This window comes from Eriocheir sinensis, chromosome 36 (genome assembly GCF_024679095.1).
Source record: "Eriocheir sinensis breed Jianghai 21 chromosome 36, ASM2467909v1, whole genome shotgun sequence".
NCBI classification, from domain to species: domain Eukaryota; kingdom Metazoa; phylum Arthropoda; class Malacostraca; order Decapoda; family Varunidae; genus Eriocheir; species Eriocheir sinensis.
This window is the reverse complement of record NC_066544.1, coordinates 11,104,706-11,128,547: the sequence shown is the minus strand read 5'-3', so window position 1 is coordinate 11,128,547 and position 23,842 is coordinate 11,104,706. Positions and strand designations below refer to the sequence as shown.

The 23,842-nt window shown below is 45.1% G+C and overlaps 1 protein-coding gene across 2 annotated transcripts; it reads right to left on the bottom strand.

Moving 5' to 3' along the window:
- Positions 1-692: 692 nt before the first annotated feature.
- LOC127007793 (inositol-trisphosphate 3-kinase homolog) lies at positions 693-21,533 on the bottom strand. 2 transcript variants are annotated; one of them, XM_050879102.1, is made up of 8 exons: positions 20,656-21,533; positions 8,363-8,773; positions 8,000-8,231; positions 7,468-7,598; positions 6,080-6,214; positions 5,466-5,639; positions 4,841-5,014; positions 693-3,556 (listed from the first exon to the last, which is right to left on the bottom strand). In XM_050879102.1, exons 1-8 carry the CDS (start codon positions 20,776-20,778, stop codon positions 3,497-3,499), a joined length of 1,440 nt encoding a protein of 479 aa, XP_050735059.1. In that variant the 5' UTR covers positions 20,779-21,533; the 3' UTR covers positions 693-3,496. The 2 variants fall into 2 exon arrangements, with proteins under 2 accessions (XP_050735059.1, XP_050735058.1); XM_050879101.1 differs by lacking the exon at positions 20,656-21,533 and adding an exon at positions 8,864-9,123.
- Between the last annotated feature and the right edge of the window lie 2,309 nt (positions 21,534-23,842).

The window sequence follows — 23,842 nt, the reverse complement described above, 5'->3', positions numbered from 1 at the left end:
GGCAGAGGGAGACATCGAAGACAGGCCACAATGAAAGAGAAAAAGAAAAGTAAAAACGAAAAAAAGAGAGAAAGAGAAGCAACCTTAATGGAGCAGTGATTAGCGTGTCTAGCTATCAATCCGTGGGCCGGGTTTGAATCCCAGCCCGGGCAGTTGGTGCGCAGCTCACCAAGCCATCCATCCTCTGTTTCGAGCCGGTGGATAAAAGAGTACCTGACGAAACCTCTTTTTCTCTTCCTCTTTTCTTTGTTAAATTTTCTTCACTTTTCCTTTATGTTCTTTCTTTATCTTTCTTCCTCTTCTTACATTTATTTTCTCTCACTTTCCTCTTTTTCTATTTTTCTTTCTTCTGCTGTTCTTTTTTTTTCTCTCCTTTGGTAAACTGTGGTAACCCGGATGTCACACCGGCTCAGTATCCCGGGGCAATAGATTTTAACCCCACCACAGCCTCAAGAGCTTGTGTGACAGAGATGAGCACTGAGGCTATGTGCTGCTATGGTGTAAGCCTCCAACTTTACACATTCCCCCGAGAGATAGTAAACAAAGGAAGACCCAACAAGGCCAAGATCAATGTTGCTTCAAGAGGTGTTTTGAAAGTTTCTTGAGAGGAAGGACGGGCAAGGGGGGGGGGGGGGAGAGAGAGAGAGAGAGAGAGAGAGAGAGAGAGAGAGGGTGATAAACAAACACATGTAACAATTTCTCTTTGCTTTATTTTATCTATATATAAACATTTGGACTAGATTATAAAGAAATACAAAAAGGAGTGAATATTGTCTTGATGAGTAGATGTGTCGTGTGTGTGAATAAATAAACATATACAGAATTCTTTGTTATGCTACATGTAGTTACAAATACACATTCACATTCATACAGCAACACAAACAAAGCAACATGTAAAACCACATTAATAAAAACAGTTCGCATCATTATTATCCTGTACAGCGATGGCGACTTCTCACATGTAGAAAATACTCCATATGGAAGAGGCCCGATACAGTTCATAATAATTAATACCTACACTCACTATGGTGATGATAAATGATAAAAAAAAAATCTTCCCTGCATTAGTATCTTCACACCAGTTTGTACTAGGGAGGTGATGTGTGTGTGTGTGTGTGTGTGTGTGTGTGTGTGTGTGTGTGTGTGTGTGTGTGTTGGGGCGAGATGTAAAGGATGACTCGGAAAACTGAGAAGATAATGAGAATACGTCACAAAGGGCACTTCCTCATCATGTCCCGTTTTTGTGTGCTAAGTCCACATTCCTTTAATAACAGCCTCTTACACAAGCTCTGCCTCCTAAATCATGAGACTAAAATGAGGTGTGTGTGTGTGTGTGTTTGTGTAACTATTTCCTCATCACACCATCCATCAGACCCAAGCACTTGACTCATCATGAAGCGTCCTTAAGCAGCGTTGCCTCACCCAGCACGACCCCCAGACACTGATGCTCACTCCACCCACTTAAGAGACCGACAAAAGTGGTCATAACCCCGGCTAATGGAACAGCTGCGAAGATTTGTAAACACGTAACAAAGAGCCTGCCGCACGCATCTTGTCTGGGTGGTCATTTGGCACATCGGAATAGGCAAGTGCTGTGTTTCTTAGTGACAGACACGTCAAAATTACTAGTGAGGTGAATGGTGCGACATGATTCTTTTTCTCATGTAGATATTAAGTAATTTGAGGAGGAACTCTTGGAACGTGGCAAGAGGTGTGAAAATGAGCAGAATAATGATGGAATGGCCTGAGTGTGTGGCTCTGTGTGTGTATTTGTGCGTGTGCATGTGTGCGTGTATGTGTGTGTGTGTGTGTGTGTGTGTGATCTGTGGGAGCATTCCTCAGTAGCCAGGCTTGCCATACATCCCATCAAGAGTGTCGTCACACACCAAACATCTTTTTACCACACGGATCAAACATGTGGAAGGAGGCGAGGCAGGGGAAGGCGGAAGGAAGGAAGGAAAAGGTAGCTAATACTGTAAAACTGGAAAGCTCATTTATATTTTTCCACTGAACTTAATCTGATATTGCATTGCTGAGATTAGAGTCATAGTTATCAATAATTTACATGGGATTAGTTTTAGTCATTCACCTGCTACGAGGTTAACAAACAAACTGAAGTACTAAACAACAACCAGCAGATGCTCATTCACCCCTAACAACCACAGCAAGTGTAGCCACGCATCATGAAGACAAACAAGCACCAGACAGCCACTCACCCGCCACAGAACCCTGACCACTCACTCACTTTGAGGAAGCGAGTGAGTGTGTTATTTACAAAGTGTTTGAATGACACGTGAATGACTGTCCTGTTCCCTTAGTGACACTGTCATGACTCTTCCGTAACACTAGTGAAGAAGAGTTGAGGAGGTAGAAATGGTCAAAACATCAGGAATATTACGTCAACTACTTCTAGGAATGCTTCCACCTGTGGCTCCCCCTCACCCAGGCGGCTGATGCAAGGGAGGAGCCGGGACAGAAGAGTGCAAAAGAAAAAAAAAAATACTTAAATTAAGAGAAAACCATCTACTTGGAAACTGAAACTTTACCTTGGTAAGAAAAATTACGTCCCTTAATGGCCTAACACACTCACATACCCACTGAATATATGTTATCACAGTATATGAGAGAGAGAGGAATACAATTAACACTCTTGGCTATATCAATTGTTAATATAGGCTGCACAGCTGGCTCATCATAAGCCAGCTGTCTGCCAGTCATTACAATTACGACCCCACATCCCATTCACAACACTACCTAAGCCGACCCTCCCGTCCCTGATCCTGGAAGTCCACACAAATATGCAGGAGGGCTTCAAAATGCTCCTAGCAACAAGCTCTTTGGTGTCTGTGCATCCAGAAAGCTCTTTAACAAGTGCACGCAACAATACTAAATACCATGCTAGCGGTCAACCTCAGTGAGTGTCAGAACACCAACGTCAGCTTGTGGGGATCTGTTGGCCCCGGCGGCCCTGCACGGCTCATGGTCCGGCACTGTGGCTCGGCGCTGGTCTGCCTCCCCGGCAGCTATGGACCAGCTGCACATAAATGCCTTCCTAACCCTACAGAGTGTTCCACCTCGCAGGGCTTCACAGGCTCAATAATACATAACACAATAACACTCAGTATATAAACACTGTCAAAACCAAATGAACTTTGGTTTAAAAATGGATAAAACTCTTAAAGAAATAACAATTTCTCTTCTGCCTAAAAGAATGATAATTTACAAGATAAATAAGATGTGGTATACATCATATAGTTTAGATATGAATAAAAGGAAAAGAGGAAACAATGAGTGTCCTTACATTCAGACAATTCTTGCCAGTGTTGAGTCACTCAAGAACCCAAAGAATCACCCACTGAGTCAGCTGACCAGTGAGTCAGCAACAGAACCACTCAGCTCTTCCGAGCCACTGTCGGTGGCCTCAGCGCTGCCAGCGAACTTAGCCTGGAGTGACGGCAGGAAAGCGACATCCTTACAGCGACTCCGTCACCTTGGCTCAAGACTTGTGGAAGAGCCCAAGTCTTTTACTTTTGCTGGCTGGCACTTCCTCCACAACCTGGGAAAGACAGGACACTTTAGTGATTTCCTTCCTACAGACATATGGAACAGAGCTCAAGATTTCTGGACAATAAGTGTTGCTAAAAATTCCAGTGAATATAATTCCAAGACAACACTAAAGTAAAGACTGGCAACAAAGCACTTGCAACAAAACAATGGAAAGTAATCAAATATCCTTAACTACCATGAGTGTTTTGCATTTTACTTTTTATTCTAGTAAGAAACATGAAGGGAACGTTGAGAAAAAAATAAGACAGGCCATGCAGCAGCAAAGAATACCAGGCCAGTAAGAGAAAATAAATAATAAGTTTGGCAAAGGGATTCCAGTCTTGAAAAGTAAAAACCAATGGGGAAGGAGTGTGCCAAAGACAGATTTGTACTGCAGTGATGCAATGGCTTGAATGATTTGGAGAAGTGTTGATGGATAGGAAAACCCAAATGATAAAGAAGTCACAGAAGTTTTGCATCCACACACTTTTTTGATGTACAGAGACCCAACAAGCCAACCAGGGTGTACCCAACCAGTATTTACAACTTTTATCCTCTACACTCAGGCCACACGTTCAAAGTCCTTGTGCTCTTTTGTAATAGTCGCAGTTATCCAACCAATACTCCCAAGGCAACATCGGACTAATAGGTGCATCGCATTGTTGTGAGAAAGAGTGTGGCTACGTCAGGTGTGGAGTGATGAGAAATAAAACAACTGGCAAGTGATAAAGAGAAACAAAACAAGTTGGAGGGAGCACAGCACTGCAAAACATTCACCACCTGTTATTTAATTTATCAGGCTGTCACTAATATAACGATGCTCTTTCGAGTTCATGCATTAACACTTATGAGAACATCAAGTATCTCTGGGGGATGAAAGTACGTCCTTGCAAAGTGATGGGTAGATGCGTAAAAAAAATGGCGTAAGTGGTAAATAAATACTCTTCTTTCGACTGACAGCTTTAACCAATATTTACATGGGGTTGCTGTCTTGGGGTTTAAGACCAGATACACTTACTAGAACTACGAAGGAGCAGTGAGGTTCAAACTGCCTTGCTCTGACTATTACTTTCAGTTTGACACATTAACCCACTCAACCACCGTATCTTCAAGTGGACCAAAAAATATGTATTCATGATATTGGTAGTTTTCCTTTCTGAACTCTGTCTTTCCAATTTTTACCAAGCATGATGATAATGAGAAGGGGAAGAAGAAGAAAATGGGGAAAGGGAAGGGGAATGAGAAGGAGACAAGATTTAGCTACAGTCTACTTCAACGTGATGCTTCTGCCCACCTTGATGAGATTGTCGATGCCGGTGAGGTAGCCCTCCTCGTGGTTGCCCAGGTTCCAGGGCTTGCGGTGGGTGATGTTGATCCCCTCTGGCACAGGCACAGTCTTGGCAAAGTCGATCATCCACACGCCGGCCTTCTCGTCGTCGTAAATGATCAATATACTGCTTCCAATTACCTGTGAAGAGGAGTGCACAGGTAAATATATGCCCACTCATGAAGCCTATAGACAAGAACATAAAAAAGAGATAGGTCCAAAAGCTACACAGAATATTAGATGAGATAAATATTCTTCTGACAAGATTGTACAGTTTTTGATACATTGGACATTCATAATTTAGGCTCTGGATCAATTAGTGTAGCTATAGATACTAAAGTATTCACGGCATAATTGTACAGTTTTTGTTACTTTAGACATTCATAATTTAGGCTCCAGATAAATTTGTGTAGCCATGGGTATCAAAAACACCTAATTGCATTTATCAGAACTTAGTGGCAATGAATAGTTCTGGAATGACAACTGATGATAAATAAAAATGACAGCAAAGGAAAGAGAAATACAGTAAAAGAGCAGAAGAAAAAAAATAAAGCAAGAGAGAAAGAAAGAATTGCGTGTGTGTGCTGCTCACCTCGTGTTTCTGGAAGAAGGCTGAGTTGGTAAACACGTTCTTGAGGTGCTGGAGGCGTGAGATGACCTGGCGCTTGGTGTCCTCGCGCCGCCGCAGGAAGCCGCTCATCGTGTTGATCACCTGCTCCCGGCTGCGCACTGTCTGCAGCTCCGTCACAGCCTCCTTGCCGGCCATCTGGGGGGAGGGAGAGGAGACATTGCTAAAGGCTGCCTCAACATGCTGGTTACTTCCTCCTTGAATTTCTTAAAACTTTCATTGCAAGTGATTTGTGGTTTTCAATTTTTTTTTACTTTACACAACATGTCAAAATTAGGTAAACATTTACTGCCAATGTATGTTAGCTATATCATATGCATGCATCAGAATTGTAAAAAAATACTGAAAAGACTTTGATATCATGATCTTAACTACCTAACCAAGACTGATAATATTCATTTTTTTTTTATAGTAAGAGTAAGGACTTCATTGTATCTAAACATCAATGGTCTCAGCTCTCAGTAGAATCAAGGACTACATTGCACCTCAACATCAATACAAAATGTTCTATTAATACGTGTTACGACAAATGCAGACTCCAGATATGAGTCACAGGAAACAAATCCAACGGTCCTTACCTTGAGAGCCTCGATCCTGAAGCCGAGGGAGCGGGAGGAGCTCATGTTGTCCCTGAAGTCCATGTAGCGCAGCTTGGTGACGGCGTGCGCCTCGTGCTCCTCGGAGGTGGGCGCGGAGGCATCCACCTTGATCATCTGAGGGGGCGGGGAGGCTCATTAGCACCACAACCAAAAACAACAGCAACAATAACAACAACACCACCATCATCATCACCACCACCACAGTCATCACCAACACCACCATTAGTCACCACCACCACCACAGTCATCACCAACACCACCACTAGTCACCACCACCACCACCAACACTACCATCAATGTCGTCACCACCACCACCACAGTCATCACCAACACCACCACCACCACCACCAACACTACCATCACAGTCATCACCACCACCAGCACAACCAACACTACCATCACTGTCATCACCACCACCACCACAGTCATCACCAACACCACCACCACCACCACCACCACCATCACAGTCATCACCACCACCACCACCACCACCACAGTCATCACCACCACCACCACCACCACTAGTCACCACCGCCACCACCACCAACACTACCATCACAGTCATCACCACCACCACCACAACTAACTGATATCACCTCTAAGAATAACTACCATCATCAATATTCCATTCCAACCCAATAAATAAAGATGGAGATAGATAGACAGATAGAGATAGAGAGGGGAGAGAGAAACACACACACACACACACACACACACACACACTGAGGGCTAAGGGACCGGGTGGTATTTTCAGCATGGACAGAGAACACAGCTAAGGAGAATACCAAGCAGAGAGAGAGAGAGAGGGCGAGGAAGGGGTAAGATGGCGAAGAGGAGGGGAGAAAGGGCAAGGGCCAAGGAAGAAAGGAGGGGAGAAGAAAGCAAAGGAGGGAGAAGAATAGAACAAGAGGGGAGGAGAAGGCAAGAAGGAAAGGAGGAAGTAACGGGAGGAAGAAGCAAGGAAAGGAAGAAGATGCAAAGGAAGGAGGAGACAGGGAAAGAAAATAAAGAGAAGAGAAATAAGGATGGGACAAGAGGATATGGAGAGGAGGCAAGAAGGGGAGAGGGAGGCGAGGAAAGGAGAGAATGCAAAGAAAGGAGGAGACAGGGAGAGAAAGCAGGGAGGAGAAAGACAAGTAAGGGAAAAGAAAGAAAGAAGGGGAGAAGGAGACAAAGAAAGAAGGAAGTGAGACGAGTAAGAAGAACGAAAAGGAGAGGAAGAAGAGAAAGACGAATGGGACACGAGGGCAGGGAAGGGAGGAGGGAAAAAGAAGAAGCAAAGAGGAGGGACAAGGAGGGGGGACAAGCAGACAAGGGGTGAGGGGGCTAAGACATGGCGGGCACAATGGATCAAGCAGACTCCTCACCTTCTCGTAGAGGTCAGTGCGCGCCTTGGTGTTGGAGACTTCGGACTCGAGGAAGGTTCGCGTGCCCATCTTGATGTCCATGACGCACGGGTTGTGGAAGTCGTACAGCAAGTCACGCATCTCAATGAAGACTGGAGGCGGTGGTCAAGGAAAGTACTGGGGAATTCATGGGGGGCTGGGGCGTCATGGGGGAGTAAAACTTAAGAGTAAACGGTGTATGTGTGTGTGTGTGTGTGTGTGTGTAATGGGCATGTTTGAGTATACTGTAGGGTGGATACGGTGTGCTCTCTGTATTACATGTGTGTGTGTGTGTGTGTGTGTGTGTGTGTGTGTGTGTGTGTAATGGGCATGTTTGAGTATACTGTAGGGTGGATACGGTGTGCTCTCTGTATTACATGTGTGTGTGTGTGTGTGTGTGTGTGTGTGTGTGTGTGTGTGTGTGTGTGTGTGTGTGTGTGTGTGTGTGTGTGTGTGTGTGTTATAACCATTGCCAAACATTTTCCCGGTATTATGCCGTAGAGCAAAAGGATACATTCATCTTTGTAGACGATTTCCCTGAAGAAGGTCGGCGCGATCTCCCTGGCGGGGTCGTTCATGAGGGCCTGGTACGCCTGCGTCTCCACGGGCTCGGGGCCTCGCTTCTTCCAGATGGTGCCGGGCCCTGCTGGCGCCAGGGAGCCGGGGTGGCCGGAGAGCTGCACCCAGCTGTTTCGGCGCTCCCGCAGCAGCACGGAGGACGCGGGCGCTGTGAGGTTGAGGGCGTTCTGCGAAAGATACGATACATTGATATCTACATTCAAAAGAACACCTAATGAAAACATTGGTATAGGTGAAATATTTAACTCCTCATTAACATACACTGCACAGGGTCATAACAGGACAGAAATCTACGCACCAGTGCCAGTCGCTGCAGCATTGACATGTCCGAAGACTCGTTGATGTCCGCCGGCAGCGCTTCCTTGATGATAAGGGCGTCATTACTCTCCCCGGGGGAGTGCGCGTGACCATTGGACGTGGCGGGGGACACGGGCGGGCTGAGGAGGGAGCTGTTGTCCTGGCTGGGCGGGGAGCTGCTGCTGCTGCTCGACTTGATGGAGGAGTTGTTAGAGGACGGGGTGGAGGCGGTGGAGAGGGACTTGAGGGACGAGTCATCATCCTCGGAAGACTTCTTCTTGGGCAGCTGCTTCCTCCACCGCCTGGTCAGCGAGGGCCGCTTGGGGCGGTGGGCGGGCGGCTCTTGATCCTCAACATGCCTCTCGGGACCCCGCAGTAGCGCCTCGATCTCGGCTTTCCGCTCCCCAGCAACCTGTAAGCAAACACACTGCGTCAGCACGGAGCGGCGTGGCCAGCACACTCTCACACTCACATGCACAACAGAAACCACGGTATAACACACGGAACAGGACAGATGCACCAAGCAAGGCCGGCGCCGCGCCGTAACACCCGCCCTGCAGTGCCGCCTTGACGTCACTCCGCGATAACATCTGCGCCTGACGTCAATACGAAGAACACTTGTCGCGGTCCACACTTGCTCCCAGGGGCCGACACATGTTCCTCGCCGCCGGGTACACAAGAGTTCATTATGTCGACACTGATTCCTCATGTTTACGTTTACCAAGATATCGCGGTATACAATTAGACTATACGATTAGATTCATTAGAGCATCAGTTCAACACCCACGAAACCACCCACAGGAGCCCAATAAACGTGGCGCCACGCCCCACCACCCACCCAACACCTGACTTTCGTCCCCTCAGAGTCATTTAATACTAGAAACTAATAAAACGACGTAGAAACACATACAAAACCAACACTCAGACCACGATATCTCCCTCTCTGTCAACAATGGTGTGTGTCCACCAAAAACAAAGATAATATACACCAGACCAACAATGGATCCCTCGAGACACGCACGAGAACAGATGTGACGTATAGGAGACAGGAGAGAAACAAGAGAAGCAAAGAATAAATAAGAGATGGAAGAGAACATAGTAAGAGAATCAGACGAAGAATTAAACAATGAAAAAGGGAAAGAAAAGAGAAGAGAGGAACCAAAAACAAAGTAGAGGAGAAAATAACGAATAACAGATGAAAATGAAGAAACTAGAGAAAAGTAGAGGAAGAAGAAAACAAGAAAAAAAGGAGGGAACAGAGAAAAAGAACACAACAGGAAAAGGAGATGAAAACAAGAAAAGGAAAAGGAGAAAGCCGAGAAGAGAAACCAAAACAAACCAGAAAACCAAACAATACATTAAAGACGAAAAAGAACATAAACACGAACCATACGAAGAAGAAAACGGGAAAAAAACAAAGAATAGAGTAACCAAAACAAACTACCACAACAACAAACCCCCTACACACACACAAACAAACATACCCCCCTCTACCCTACATAGACACACGCAGCCCTACAAAAACAAAACACTAACGACGAGAGGCTGTTTAATCGCCCCTCGCCGTGGATGGAGGGCGACTCGAGCGTCTCAAGGCCGAGCGTGGCACCTGCTGGGCCCTTGGGTGACGTCAATGACCCCAAGACACTCGAGAGTTCATGAGTGGCGGCAAAGTGGCGCGGAGGGAAGGGGTCAACGGAGCCAGATACGAGAGGTAGGGGGCGGGGAGGCAAGTAGTCTACGGCGGGAAATACGAAAAGGAAGGGGCGGGAAGGGAAGGGGTTAACAGCGACATACGAAAGGGAGCGAAAGGAAGGGAAGGGGTCAATGGCGGAAGATAAAGCGGCAAGGGGCGGGAAGGGGAGGGGAGGGGAAGGGTAGGGACGTGGGGTACTGTATTAGGAGCGGTTAGGTAATGGTCTACAGTACGGTGCGTGCTCCCTATAAATGGCCCTGGTATGCTTTGCTATTGGGGGAGCATACACAGGGGGCGCGTCGCTTCACTCACTCGCCCCAACGCTCCCCCTAACAAGCCACCACCCAACTACCCTTGGCATTCAAATTTGATAGCTTTTTTTATTTAGTATTTTATTTCATTTATCCAGTTTAGTAGTTTGTTTTTATTATCGTCTGTACTCCATGTTAGGAAGGATTTTGTCAACGAGTAATAAAGATAGAAGGCGTATTAATGATGTCTAAGATACGGCGTAGTGGTTGTAGGAGTAAAATTAGAAGTGATTATGAGTGTTTTGGTAGTGAGGGTAGATTAGCAGATGACGCAGTACCCTACTCTCTCTCTCTCTCTCTCTCTCTCTCTCTCATGTAGGGTGTATCGTACGTGTTGATGATTGTTATCGCTTATCTTTATCTTTCTCTCTTATCTCCTCATTTCGGGCCTACAGCAAAGGTGCGATACGATTATTTGTGTGTTTTCCCTCTAATATAGTGGAGAGAGAGAGAGAGAGAGAGAGAGAGAGAGAGAGAGAGAGAGAGAGAGAGAGAGAGAGACTACAAGGATGGCATTATGTCCACCATGAAGTCATTAAAATTTTCTCTCTCTCTCTCTCTCTCTCTCTCTCTGAAGGACCCAGGAAGAGAGAGAGAGAGAGAGAGAGAGAGAGAGAGAGAGAGAGAGAGAGAGAGAGAGAGAGAGAGAGAGAGAGAGACAGCGTGTTATCATTCAAGAAATCCCTCACTCATGACGTCAATGGCATGTGTGTGTGTGTGTGTGTGTGTGTGTGTGTGTGTGTGTCACCTGATTGCCTTGCGTTCCCTTCCTCTGAATTCTCGTCTCTGGTCTTGTTAGTAAGTCAATGGCGGTGTTTACATTCGCCTTCTCGGAAAAGAAAAAGAACGCAACAAAACAACAACAAATAAAGAGCGAGAGCGAGAACGAGAGAAGATAAACAAACCACCACCACCACCACTACTATTACTTCAACAATAATTATGATTCCACTAGCTTCAACGACTCCCATAATAAACTTCCGCTTGCTTTTCCATCACACACACACACACACACACGCATACAAGCAACTCCCCCCCTAACACGCACGTAACACGCCCTCTATTTGTTTATGTTCGTGACGTCACATCCGGAGATCAGCTGGTGGACGTGACTCTGAGATGGGTTACGTGTCCTCAAGCGCACCCTCACCCCCTTGACACCCTGCTCCCCTTTTACTGATCCACTGACCCACCCTGGCCCCCTCCCCTGTCACCCCTTTCTCCCTGGTACCGTTTTCACCCTCCCTTCCTCACTTCTCCTTTCTCCTTTCTTTGTTACTCCTCTTTCTCTCCCCTCCCAACCTCCTCCCTTGTCCCTTCCTTCCCTTTCTCCTGCTTACTTTGTCACTTCTTCCCCTCCCTTCCCTCCCCCTGACCTTCCTTAACCCCCCCCCCCTTCCTGAACCGCTCATCAAGGCACTCATTCAGGGAAAACGCGTGACGGAGGAGAAGGATGGAATGTCCCGTTACTTGGAGGAGGAGGAGGAGCAAGAGGAGGAGGAGGAGGAGGAGGTGAAGTAAGGAGCAGACTTAGCACATTTCATTTTTCGAGGCGGGCACAAAAACAAAAACAAAAACAAAAAATAAAGAAAATAAGACTCCAAGGCGCCGAGCAGCCAAGGTTGAGTAAGAGAAAGGATTCGAACGCCGGTGATTTTACCAATAGACTTTTTTATAACCATTGTGCCACCCATTCTCTCTCTCTCTCTCTCTCTCTCTCTCTCTCTCTCTCTCGAACAGGTGAGGTTAATTAGGAAGACAGGTGCGAGTCATTCCTTAATTAACCTTTCTTTCCAACCTTTACCTACATGTCTCACCTGTAATTAATATCTCCAGGTGATCTAATTACGCGGATTTACCTTTACCTGGGTCATTTGTCTACCTGGGTATTGATTTAGCTGTTTTTTGACCTTATTATTTTTTTGTTTTATGTTCACTTTTCAATTAGCTGTTTCACTGTTTATCTCCATTTTCTATTTTTTCTATTTTTATTCTTTATATCAACCTCTATTTACTATTTCTCTATTTTAATCTCTATATTATCTCTATTTATACTCTCTATTATCTCTTTCATTATTTACTATTTCTCTATTCTAAGCTCTATATTAATCACTATTCTTCATTTCTCTATCTTTATCTCTCTATCTCTATTCTCTAAATCATTCTCTAGTCTCTCTTTCCCTCTATCAATCCGTTCTTTGTTTACTTTTCTTTGCTAATGTTTTCTCTTTACTTATCTTCTCTTTACATCAACTATCTCGTGTGTTCTAAGTACCTATTGATTTCACGTGTCATGTTGGTAGTTATCGTACACTTAACTATCTGCCTTGTCACATTTTCACTTCTTCCCCGAAAATACTGAATGGCAAGTGTGGATGAGGATGAGATGGTACCGACGAGAGAGATGCTATAGAGGACGAGGACAAAGAGGAGGAAAAGGGAAAAACTGAGGATGAGGAGGAAAATAGCATACAGGAGGAGTATGAAGGACAAGGACAAAGAGAAGGATGAAAAGGGGAAAAAATATTGAAGAGGCGGATGAAGAGGACGAAGAAGATGGTGCAGAGGAGGAGGAAGAGAACGAAGATGATGAAGAGGAGGAGGAGGATGAAGAAGGCGAAGAAGAAGCTGAAGAGGATACAGAGGAGGAAGAAGAGGAGGAAGACAATGAAGAAGAGGATAAGGATGAGGATAAATTGAACAGAGAAGATGCTAAAGAAGATACAAAGGAGGATAAAAAGGAGGAAGATGAAGAAGAGTACAAAAAGGATGAAGAGAAGAGGACGAAGAAGCTGAAGAGTATCAGATGGGGATGCTGAAAAAGATGGAGAAGAGGATGAAGAAGATGAAGAGTATAAGATGAATGAAGAGAAGATGCTGAAAAAGATGAGGCAGATAAAGAAGAGGAGGAGGAGGAGGAATAACTACCACACATTGCACTGTATCCTTGTAACCCCATGTGAGGAAGTGCTGGAATGCTTGGGCCGGGCGTCGTAACCAGGGGCGTAGAGATCAGGGAGGGTTAACAGATTGACTGATTGCCCGACTGATAGAATGATAACAAGAGCACTCGGTCGCAACGGCAAGGTCACACGGCGGTGCACTTCAAACACTCTTAATACACTTGGAATTTATCATCTTCAAAGGGAAACAGAGATATTGATAGACCCCAAACAGTGTCCCATAGATGAGGAAATGAATGGATTTGAAAGAACGAAGCATGGGTGACTCTCTCGTTCAAAATGCAGAAGCCATGTACAACTATCACTGCCATCACAAAACACTCCACTGCAGGGATGACACGATATCGTACTCACCGAACTAGATTTTCCCACTTCTAACGCATAATGACTGCAAAAAACCCCTCTATAATTAACACTTTTAGCAATAAATATAAATAGGTATCGTTAGTTTTGTGGGTGGGACATTTTTTAGCCTGAAATCGGGAAAAATGAGAAGCTGAGTACGACAATCTGGCAACGTTCCTCCACTGAAACCCCATGAACTTCTACGAGACATGAAAGAGGTGAACTGAAGCGTCGATACGGGTTTCAGTCATACGCGGTTATCTTGAACGGGGTGAGTTAGAGGCGAGGTTGTTGTGGTGAAAGTACTCGTGAGGGCTTCAGTTATCAGTGGCCCAAGACGATGTACTTCTTAACAGCCATAAATATAGATATCTTCGCGTATCTGATGCCTTGTACTTCATCGCTAAAAATAGTGCGCCTCATCCTTTTCTTTGTAGGCGAGATCACGGAAAATTTGTGCAGAGCTGAACGTAAAAAATAAATAAATAAATAAATAAATAAATAGATAAAGAAAACCCTAAAAATAACCATCAGAGCAAAGAAAGAATAAAAACTAAAATACGTGATAAAAGGAAGGAAAAAAAGTATCTTAAGAAAACAACCTAACAGGATTCTCTATAAAAAAAAATATATATAGAAAGAAAACAACGAGAAAAGTAATCAGTAAAACGAAAGGAAGAATATCGTTGCACTTATTAAGCTTAAAAAAAAAAATAAATAAATAAATAAATAAATAAATAAATAAATAAATAAATAAATAAAAGAAAAAAATAAATGACAAGCGAACGACGACCCTTGAGAAAAAAAGACGAATGAACATAAAATAAACAAAATGAATAGGCTATAAAACAAAAAAAATAAAAACAAAAACAATCGACAAAACAAACTAGAATCTCGTAACACATGAAAAGAGATAAAGAAAATATGCAAAACGTATCGAAAAAGGAAAAAAAAAACAAAAAAAGGAAAAGTATGAAAATCTGAGAAAGAAGAAAGCAAGAAAGAAAGATAGATAGATACGATCCCTTCCGATTAGTGATGAAGTGACGGTCCATAAACACGTAAAAAGAGAGGGGAAAAAAACGCTAATCCGAGAAAGAAAGACGAGAAGGCAGAAAGAAGCGATCCCCTCCTCGTAAAGTGTGACGCAAAAACCCGCGATGCAGTACGCAGTAAGTGGATGACACACACACAAACACACACACACACACACACACACACACACACACACACACACACACACAAAGGTAATGTACACACCTACTCATTAACACGTGACTCATTACCTGGCGAGGAGAAAAAGGTGAGTAAGAGGAGGAGGAGGAGGAGGAGGGAAAGAGGGTGATGACGATGAAGAACAAGAAGAAAAGTAGAAATAGAATGAAGAATGCATATGAAACAGCACACACACACACACACTCACACTCACACACACACACACACACACACACACACAAACACACGTGATCATCAAGTTAAGGGTTCCCTGCTTATGGTATGTGCAAGAGGAGGAGGGGAAGGAGGAGGAGGAGGAAAAAGAGGATGTCCAGAGGGAGAGGGGGGGGGTGATGAGGCAAGCTGCAAGGTTCTGAGTTTTGAGTAATATTGTTGTGGTTCTTGTCATGTTCTCTTATTGCGCTTTTTCTTCTTCTCCTTTCCCCCCACCTTAGTGTCATCAGCAATATCGAAATTTGCTGATGACACTAGACCGACTGCGAAATCATTCAGAAAGACCTCAATCACATTATCGAATGGTCGGAAAATGGCACATGTCCTGTAAGGTTTACAAATGCATAGTCATGCACATTGGGTCCAGAAATAGTAACCACACATACATCATGAATGGGAGACCTCTGCAAGCGATGCAGGAGGAAAAGGATCTTGGAGTCACTATCAGCAGTGACCTGAAACACGCGAATCACTGTAAAAAAGCATACAACAAAGCCAACACTATGCTCGGGTTCATAGCGAGGAACTTCAGTGTGTAAACGCCAGACGTGATGCTATCCTTGTATAATTCCATGGTAAGACCGCACCTCGAGTATGCAGTACAGTTCTGGTCTCCTAATTACAGAAAGGACATTGATTTACTGGAAAGGATTCAACGACGCGCCACGAAAATGATACCAACCTTAAGGGCTCAACCGTACGAGGAACGACTCAAGCGACTCAATCTCTTTACATTGGAGAAAAGACGCCTACGAGGAGATATGATTCAAGTCTTCAAGTATCTAAAAAAATTCAATAACGTCGATTACTCCAATTTCTTTGAATTGCAAACCAACCTAAGAACTAGAAATAACGGTTTACCCATTCAGTCTAGTCGATGTAACACAGACATCGGAAGGAGTTTCTTTTCAAACCGAGTCATCCGTCACTGGAACAATCTTCCTTCAGAAGTAGTAAATGCGAATACTATCAACTCCTTCAAATATAGAATCGACCGTCACTTCGCTGCGTCGGGAGTAAACTGAATATTGAGTTGCTTTCATCTGCTCCTCAATATCGAGGCGCTTTCATCTGCTCCCCAGGCCCCAGGCTGTCGAGCAGATTAAATCACCAGAACGGGCAACCTCGTAATGAGCCAATAGGCTTTCTGTTGCCTGCGTTTCCATGTTTCCATGTTTCCTCCTCCTTCTATTAGTAACCTCTTCTACTACGCTATTAGTATTACCAACAAGAATGACCTCCACGATTTTATATATTCTACTTTTTTTTCTCTTCGTTTTCAGTAAGTTCTGTTTATCTTCGCTCTCAGTGTGTTATTTATCCTTCGTTTTCTGGTGAGTTCAAGAAAGACGCCGCCGCCGATTTTATATTCTACTTTTTTTCTTCGTTTCCATTAAGTTCTTTATATCTTCTCATTCAGCATGTTCATCTTTCTTCGTTTTTAGTATGCTGTCTTCCTTTTTTCCCCCTTAAGCCCACGTATCACCTCACCACACACACACACACACACACACGTCCACCCATCAACAGCATTCAAAAGAGAGGTCTTGAGACACCCGTGGAACATGTGCTCATAATCTCTTCAGTCATGCCTTGAAACAGGTGAGGAGCGAGGCGTTTTCTCTTACAAACTTATTCACCATTCTAATTATATATTCCTTGTTATTCCCAGAGAGAGAGAGAGAGAGAGAGAGAGAGAGAGAGAGAGAGGGGGGGGGGGGGGTCAGTGGGAAGTTCCAGGGCAGTAGTGCGTCAGGAGAGAAAGTGAATCATTCTAACTTCCCGGGAAAGCGCGACACGTTTCCCGGAGGCGACGATGACGGAGGGACACGACACGCACCTCAAGGGATGCCGCGCTGGCCGGGATAAAGGGAAGGGCAGCGAGAATAGGCTCAAAACGCTGTGCCAAGAGAGACGAGACGATTAAAACGACGTGCTACCACCAATGCGTCAAAGGATGATAGGCTACAGGACGTGTTTTGTGCGCCGTTAAAAGGAAAGAAAACTCAAAACTATTACAGCGATCGTCAATTAGGATTTAAGACGATTTTGACATGAGGTTTAGAGCGTTGTGTCCAGACCAAGGCCTCCTGTAGGTATCTTTGAAGAGCTGAGGACACGTGTTTTGTGCGTGCCGTTAAAAAGGAAGAAAACTCAGAACTACTAGGTCGATTTTGACATCAAGTTTAGAACGGTGTGCTAAAAGGGATGAGGAGGAGCCTATAATGACCTCTTGTTGGTATCACTGACGAGCTAGAGAAAGATATTGTGAGCCGTTGAAATGAGAGAAGATACGATATTAGAAAGGTCAACAAAACGACTTCCTGTTGCTATCACTGAGGAACTGAATGAATAAATTATGTGTGATGAAAATGAGAGAAAACAAGATAATAGAGATAAAGAAAACAACCTCCTCTTACTTGGTATCACTGAGGAGCTGAGAAAGATTTTGAGAGCCGTTGAAAAGAGAAAAAAACACAAACGAACAATATAGACATCAACAAGCTACACACACACACACACACACACACACACACACACACACACACACACACACACACGAAAAGAGGGACAGGAAATCTACCCTGCCACGTTACCAACACACTAAAAAAAAAAAAACAAAAAAAAAAAAAAAAAAAAATTGAAGTGGAAAATTCAAGTTCATGCATAAGTAATAAGTGACATGAAATATATAGGAACAGATTGAAAGAAACACGAGTCGGAACACTTGCCAGACGCTATGTACTTGCCGCTTGTGAATAATTGGGAACAAAGAAGGTAAGCGGAAATAAGGACGATGACGACGCAGACGAGGAGGTGGTGGTAGTAGTAGTAGTAGTAGTAGTAGTAGTAGTGGTAGTAGTAGTGGTAGTAGTAGTAGTAGTAGTAGTAGTAGTAGTAGTAGTAGTAGTAGTAGTAGTAGTAGTAAAAGAAGAATCTGATGTTGATACTGACGGAGAAGAAAAAGAAGTAGTAGTAGAAGTAGAACAAGAGATGGAAGAAAAATGAAATGAAGAAAAATAGGAGGAAAAAATAAATAAAGAAAGAAAGAAGCAAGTAATAGTAATCGTAAAGGAAAAAGAACAAAACAAAACCGAGCAGAACGCCACTAGGAACTAAGAGAGGAAGAGAGAGCGAGCGAGAGATACGGAGCCAGCGACAGGCAGACGAGAGCGGATAAACACACACACACACACACACACACAGACAAGCCGACAGCCGACACCTTAGACAATAATATGCAGGTTCGTGACGCATTCCCAGCCACGTCAGAAGGGCCGAAACAATAGCGGCGGCGGAGGACACTGAAGAATGGACGGAAGCGCAGACAAAGGCGGAGGAGGAGGAGGCGCCGGGGAGAGGGAGGGAGAGGAGGGTGGACAATCGACTTCATACGCACGCGCTGGTCGACTATAAGATCTGAGATTACTATAAGGGATTCGAGTCCTGCATACAACACGCTTCTTGGTATTGGAATGCTTTGGGTAATTTTCCTATTCCTTGCGTCATTGAGCACTAGGATTTTTTTTTTTTTTTTATGTTTGCGTAATGTGTATCAATGGGAAATTTTGTGTTATGTAAGCGTACGATTGTGGCACGTGTGGTTTGGGAGTGTATGTGATTGTGGGGTTTTGGTTTGTGGAGGAGGTGGAGGAGGAGGAGATAGAAGAGGAAGAGGAGGAGGAGTAGGGCGCTAAATCTTCCCCCTTTACGTCAGAAATATTGCCACACCTGGGTATTGTGTGTGTGTGTGTGTGTGTGTGTGTGTGTGTGTGTAGGTGACCACATCCGCCAACCCTGAGCATGTGATAAAGAGACCCCGAGGCGACACACACACACACACACACACACACACACACACACACACACACACACACACAATCGTAATATCCTGAATGAAACTTTAAGCCGTGGTGACGTTGAGAAATCCCCATAAGAGTGAGTGTATGTGTGTGTGTGTGTTATCTCTACTACTACGACTAGAACTACTATCTGGAGAAAGAGAGAGAGAGAGAGAGAGAGAGAGAGAGAGAGAGAGAGAGAGAGAGAGAGAGAGAGAAAATGTTAGAAGTCCCCCTTACAAAACACAAGGCTCACAGTAGTACATTTCCCGACCCTCACCCTTAGAACGGCCTTCACCTCCCCCTTATGTACCGCTATGCGTTCCTACCTCGCCGCCACCACAACCACCACCACCACCACCACCATACATAGACTACATACCTGACTTAATATCTTCACCACCAATAGAATCTCATACCTGTTGACTGAAATCTTAACTTCCATATATCACAACCATACCACCACCACCAGCACGATTACTCTCACGTTCAAAACCAAAACCACCACCACCAATGACAACACCCACACCCTCACCACCACCACCACCACAACCACCATGTTACCTGCATCAGCTCCCTCGTGTATCTTGCGCCATGGGCGTCGAATACGCTACTTAGGCGCCTACTCAGCTACACTTCACCCTAGTGCACGCGAATGGGGCAGCGGCCAATTACAAGCCCCCTGTCCCCTCCCTCCCCCTCTGTCCCCTCACTCTACACAGGTGGTCTCCAGGTGTTCACGAAAAGCCTGAAATGTGCTCTTAATACCTGCGTCGCCTTCCCCCCCTATCCCTCTTCCTCTACTTCTACTCCCCCTCCCTCTCCCTCTTTCAAAAACGTAAGCACTGACGCCCTCACACACACGCACCTACACACACACACGTCCCCTCCATACACACACGTACACATGCACACGAATTTGTATCATTTCTATCTCTCTCTCATTCTTTCCAGTACAGATTCACATAACTATATTCATGTGAGTATGTGTGTAAGTTTGGTGTGGTCGTAGTAGTAGTAGTAGTAGTAGTAGTAACAGTATAAAACTCTCGCTGCTACCCGCAACACAAAAACAGCTTGAATATTAATGAAGTGCAAGAAAATATAATCAAAACAAACAAAAACGGCTTAACATATGCAAAATGGAAGGAGGAGGAGGATTATGATTAAGAGGAGGAAGAGATGAAGGAAGGAGGCTTACCATTAGAAGAAGGAAGCGGATAATAATAAAAAAAAATAACAGGATTAATTATGAATAGAATAGGAGTACAGGAATCTCAGAAGACGAAAAGGCCATTTGTCTGAGAAGAATGCTAATGAGGATGATAAGGAGCAGGAGGAGGAGGAGGAAGAAGGAAGAAGAGTTGGAGGAGGAAAGTAAGTGTGGATATTACCTGGAGGAGGAGGAGGAAGAGGAGAAAGTTGTTTAATTGTCACCTGGAAAAGGAAGAGAAGTAGGAAGAAGAGAAGTAAGAGTAAAAGAAGTAAGTGTTGATATCTATATGAAGGAGGAGGAGGAGGAGAAGGAAGATGAGGAAAGTGTGTTAATATGTCTAAGAGGAGGAGGAGGAGGAGGAGTAATATCTATCAGAAGGAGGAGATTGAAGATGAGGATGAGGAAGAGAAGAGAAGACTTAAGTGTCAATACCTGAAGGATGAGGATGATGAGCCTAACACCTGATATTTACCTGGAGGAGGAGGAAGAGCCTGAGGAGGGCCAGGTCTTGGGGTTCCTTTCCCTTGGGGTGGGGCGCGGCACCCTCGGGAGCCCTCATCACGTCGCTGAGGGGCACCTGCACGGAGGCCTTCATCTCGGCTAAGCGCTTTGACAGGTAACGCAAAGGTAAACAAACGAAGTAACTGAACTCAGGTGTGCGCGAGAGGTAAGACTTTTCCAGCTTCTCTTTCGCTCGCCGTCGGTCACCTGGGCGGCCTGACAAAGAGCTCGGGTCGTTCCTGTTCGTGTTCTTTGAGCTTTGGGAAGTCACGGAGGATCCAAATGTGGGTGAGTCTCCAAGCCATGCACTCACACACGCTGCAGTGGGTCAGACGTGGCTGGCGAAGGGCTTGAGGCGGTGCGGATATGTGTACGTAGACTAACGGACCGCACTTCCTTCTTTCTCGAGCTCCTCTCTCTTTCACACACCAAGACACACACACACACGCGCACTTATTTAGGCCAACCGGAGATGATAACGGGGCGTCCACTTTCTATGAGAACGGACGGGTGGTGGCGGTAGTGGGCGTGCGGGAAGGAGTGGTGAAAAGGAACGCGGTGTCGAACTGGGCTTGGCTGACTGGTTGAGTATGATGGAGTCCACGTCTTCCTCCCTCACTTCCTCGCGGTAGACTGAACCAACACACACACACACACGCTGCTACTCCTTATTTTCCACGTATGCAATTTCCCACCGACAGAGATCCTTCGCGGCTAAGTAATATGCCTTCCCGGATTCAGTGGCTGGGTGTCTGCAAGGCCGTGGCGGTGACGGTTGCGGCTAGCCAAGGACGGGGAGAGAGCGACACGAACATCCACCCTCCACCGCGACTAGCTAGTGACTGACGATGGCGGGAGCGCGCGTGGCCTAGTAGTGCCCAGCGAACATAGTGGGGGGGGAGGTGGGGGGTTTTGGGGGGGAGGTGGGGGGTTTTAGGGGGGAGGAGGTGCCACGGGGGTATGGAGGGAGGAGTTTCTGGGAGGAGGAGGAGGAGGAGGAGGAGGGATGATGAGAAGTGGAGGAGAAACGGGCAAGCTGGTGGTGCTATCGAAAATGGTATGGGAGGAGGAGGAGGAGGAGGAAGAGGAGACGGTAATGGAAGCGTAGGTGGAGGAGATGGAGAGGAAGAAGAGGGAAGACAAGAGAAGACGAGGTATACGTGGAAGACTATAGCAATCGTAAGAGGAGCGAGAGGAGGAGAAGAAAGAAGAGGAGGAAGAGAAGTAGGTGGAAGAGGAAGAAGAGGTGGAGGAAGATGCTTAAGAATAGGGTCTTGAAGGACGCTTATGGGAAAGACGGTAATTAAAAACGAGGAAAAAAGAGGGAGGAAATGAGGAGGAGGAGGAGGAAGAAGAGTAAACAGGATTAGGGAGGAGGAGGAAAGGATGTTATGGAGGAAAGAATGGAGGTTGCAAAGGGAGGAGGAGGGTGGAAGGGAAGGTCATGGGAAGGGAAGGGAGGGAAGGGAGGGGAGGGAAGGGAAAGAAGGAAACAAAAGGTAGTTACCGACCATTTATTACCTGGGAAGAAGATGAGCAGGTGTGTGAGAGGGAGAAAAAGAAGATGAAGAAGAAGAAATAGGAGAGGAAGAAGAAAGGAAGGAAGGAACGGACGAAAACTTACCCCCCAAAATTACGAAGACAAAAAATAAATAAAAGAAAGGAAATGAAGAATAACGAAAGGAATAAGAGATAAAAAAGAAAAAAAAGAGACCAATCCGAAAAACAAAAACAAACAAAAACAAAACAACGAAGACAAAAAAAAGAAAGAAAATGAAGACTAACGAAAGGAGTAAAAAAAAAAAAAAAAAAAAAAAAAAAAAAAATCGAGAAAAAGATAAAAAGGCGTAAGAAAAGATAAAAAAAGCGAGGAGGTAAACAAGAGGAGGTGACTAAGGCTTACGTTCATACGTCTGGAGGCGCCTTTCGACACTCACCTTTGGCTGCTACTATTGACGCGCTGGCAACTCCTTCCATCTTGCCACGCCCCCTCACCTCCTCCTCCTCCCCCCTTCCCCTGCTCCCCTCCACCCCCACCCCACCTTACTTCACCTGTCACCCCGAGCCAACCAAACCACCCCAATCTTCTCCCCACCAACCCAACCAATACTATACCTCCTCAATCTTTTCCCCACCACCCCACCTAATACTCGTCTTCCCCAATCCGTTCTTAGCTTCCCCACCCCATCCACTCAGCTTCCACCTTCTTATCCACCCCACTATTTCATCCATCCCCAAAATTCTTAGCCTCCCCACCCCATCCACTCAGCTTCCACCTTCCTTATCCACCCCACTATCTCATCCATCTCCAAAATTCTTAGCCTCCCCACCCCATCCACTCAGCTTCCACCTTCCTTATCCACCCCACAATCTCATCCATCCCCAAAATTCTTAGCCTCCCCACCCCATCCACTCAGCTTCCACCTTCCTTATCCACCCCACAATCTCATCCATCCCCAAAATTCTTAGCCTCCCCACCCCATCCACTCAGCTTCCACCTTCCTTATCCACCCCACTATCTCATCCATCCCCAAAATTCTTAGCCTCCCCACCCCATCCACTCAGCTTCCACCTTCCTTATCCACCCCACTATCTCATCCATCCCCAAAATTCTTAGCCTCCCCACCCCATCCACTCAGCTTCCACCTTCCTTATCCACCCCACAATCTCATCCATCCCCAAAATTCTTAGCCTCCCCACCCCATCCACTCATCCACCAACCCATTTAAGTTTAGCCTACCCAACCTATCCACCCATCCTTTATTATTATTTTTTTTTAGTTTTAGGTAAGTTTTTGTATTCTTTCTTCTTTTCTTTTTTTTTCCTTCTTTTATTTACTCTCTTGCGTATATGCATCTTCTTCTTCTTCTTTCCCTTTCTCTTTTTTTTTACGTTTATCCTTCAACTACGTTCATTCATTCATTCTTTCTTTCTTTATTGTATTCTTCCCTCTTCTCTTTTTTCCTTCTTTTTGTCTTACTCCCTTGCGGCCATGTCATCTTCTTTTCCTTCTTTCCTTTCCTCTTCTTTTTCCTTCATTTTTTAAGCTGATTAGTTTTTCTTTGCTTTCGTTTTTCCTTCTTTTTTTTTAGGTTCGTTTTTATTTCTTTCATTTTCACTTTTTTCCTTCTTTCCTTTCCTCTTCATTTTCCTTCATT